This window comes from Electrona antarctica, assembly GCF_951216825.1.
Source record: "Electrona antarctica genome assembly, chromosome: 8".
NCBI classification, from domain to species: domain Eukaryota; kingdom Metazoa; phylum Chordata; class Actinopteri; order Myctophiformes; family Myctophidae; genus Electrona; species Electrona antarctica.
In genome coordinates, this window is record NC_136789.1 from 29,595,530 (window position 1) to 29,598,200 (window position 2,671).

The 2,671-nt window shown below is 51.2% G+C and overlaps 1 protein-coding gene across 1 annotated transcript; it reads left to right on the forward strand.

Annotated features, from left to right (window-relative positions):
* The first annotated feature begins 933 nt into the window (after positions 1-933).
* On the forward strand, positions 934-1,135 carry LOC306928265 (large ribosomal subunit protein eL39-like). Its single transcript, XM_079508242.1, has one exon. The coding sequence runs from the start codon at positions 950-952 to the stop codon at positions 1,103-1,105; it is 156 nt and encodes a 51-aa protein (XP_079364368.1). The 5' UTR covers positions 934-949; the 3' UTR covers positions 1,106-1,135.
* The last annotated feature ends 1,536 nt before the right edge of the window (positions 1,136-2,671 follow it).

The window sequence follows — 2,671 nt, forward strand, 5'->3', positions numbered from 1 at the left end:
TCTTTCATGGTCGGTCAGTTGAGGTTTGAGCCTAATGTTCCCAACATCCTCTCAACATCTCTGTTTGTCCTGCAAACTAACCCTTCACACTTTACAATGACGCCACTTGGCCTTTGACACAGAATCCTACTCGTCCTGTGTTGTTTATCTTGGCAGATTTCCACATGCTTTTCTTTATGTTTTGTGCTGTTTGTCTCCGTCTTCTGAAAAACTATGGTATAGTTTGGTGTGAATGTTTGAATAATATGTAGAGGAAATATTGAAAAAACAAGAGGGTGACCGTGACAGCAGATGAATCCAACGTTTTGGCAGTTAAGCCTTCATCAGGGAATAATATGTACACACAAAACAACACTTATTATTATTTCATTTACCTTTTCAAAATACATTCCCCCCCAAACAAAGCGAAATGTTTCATGAATTATTAGTATTTTTTTTTATCAGTAATTTCACGAGGCACTGGTCTCCACCAGGAGGATAGGAGTGTTTGTGATAGAGGCACTGGTCTCCACCAGGAGGATAGGAGTGTTTGTGATAGAGGCACTGGTCTCCACCAGGAGGATAGGAGTGTTTGTGATAGAGGCACTGGTCTCCACCAGGAGGATAGGAGTGTTTGTGATAGAGGCACTGGTCTCCACCAGGAGGATAGGAGTGTTTGGGATATATAGTGTATTGCGTGATGTCCCTTGTCCCTTTTATGCCCATATATGGAGATTTCTATCTGTCAGTCCATGTCGCTTTTATGCCCTTATATGGAGATCCCTGATGTCATCAGGGACATCAGTGGGGCATGCTCCCTTTTTCTGACTGATTTCGTTGTCCCTGATGTCATGATGACACATTGAGGTTAGATTTGGGCGTAGCTGATATACATACATATACATGATATGGTTCCCTTCCTTCTTTCTCTTCGACCACCGCCATCGTGGGGGAAAGGACGGTGGACAGAATGTCGTCCCACAAGACTTTCAGGATCAAACGCTTTCTTGCCAAGAAGCAGAAGCAAAACAGGCCCGTCCCGCAGTGGACCAGAATGAAGACTGGCAACAAGATCAGGTACAACTCCAAGAGGAGACACTGGAAGAGGACAAAGCTTGGTCTGTAAGCACATGGACCGCACATGGCTCACATGGACCGCATGTAATTCCTACGGAGCATTAGTCCGACCGACATGTCGGACATGCGCTGCTCCCGTGCTTGCGGTTATGGTTATAGGTTAGGGTTGGAGGCGGGTTGTCGTTTGTCGGACCAATGACTAGTCTGAACTACGTACTGCACCCCTGTAAGCACATGGCTCCAGAGGCGTATCTACAATAAGGCGTCCATCTGTCCGCCTGTCCAAATCCATTTCTGCCTGGCCAAAATCCATACAGTGAGAAAAAAGAGAGGACAAAAACAAGACCTGAGAATTATTAGTGGACAGCTGATTGGCCTTTGCGGTAGAGCGCGACCCTCAATCACCCATTGGAATGTAAATGCATGCCTTTCAGCCTTTTCTGTATCCTACTCATCAATTAACACATCTTGCCTGCCGAAAATGTAATTCCTGGAAACACCACTGCATGGCTCATTGGAACTCCAGCATCCCCTTTGTGGAACATCTGCCAGTACCACCGCCTGCCTGGCCCCGACCTGGAGAACATCTGCCAGTACCACCACCTGCCTGGCCCCGACCTGGAGAACATCTGCCAGTACCACCGCCTGCCTGGCCCCGACCTGGAGAACATCTGCCAGTACCACCACCTGCCTGGCCCCGACCTGGAGAACATCTGCCAGTACCACCACCTGCCTGGCCCCGACCTGGAGAACATCTGCCAGTACCACCACATGCCTGGCCCCGACCTGGAGAACATCTGCCAGTACCACCACATGCCTGGCCCCGACCTGGAGAACATCTGCCAGTACCACCACATGCCTGGCCCCGACCTGGAGAACATCTGCCAGTACCACCACCTGCCTGGCCCCGACCTGGAGAACATCTGCCAGTACCACCACCTGCCTGGCCCCGACCTGGAGAACATCTGCCAGTACCACCACCTGCCTGGCCCCGACCTGGAGAACATCTGCCAGTACCACCACCTGCCTGCGGCCCCAACCTGGAGAACATCTGCCAGTACCACCACATGCCTGGCCCCGACCTGGAGAACATCTGCCAGTACCACCACCTGCCTGCGGCCCCAACCTGGAGAACATCTGCCAGTACCACCACCTGCCTGCGGCCCCAACCTGGAGAACATCTGCCAGTACCACCACATGCCTGGCCCCGACCTGGAGAACATCTGCCAGTACCACCACCTGCCTGCGGCCCCAACCTGGAGAACATCTGCCAGTACCACCACATGCCTGGCCCCGACCTGGAGAACATCTGCCAGTACCACCACCTGCCTGCGGCCCCAACCTGGAGAACATCTGCCAGTACCACCACCTGCCTGGCCCCGACCTGGAGAACAACTGCCAGTACCACTGCCTGGCCCGGACCTGGAGAAGAAGTCATACCATCTGAAGCCTGTCTTTTTTTGTACAGATAACTCTGGTTATATTTGTTTGACAATACATCCTTTGTGATGAAACAAAAAAAGGAAAAAAAAGGATGTGGGCGTAGCTGCAATGGGCACTCCTTATATGGTTATGAGTGTGACATCAGAGGCCTCCCTTTGGTAGATGTGTGCAG

Bases quoted from the DNA above. Each gene is read 5' to 3' on its own strand.
- LOC306928265 (XM_079508242.1), top strand. From the start codon at position 950: ATGTCGTCCCACAAGACTTTCAGGATCAAACGCTTTCTTGCCAAGAAG.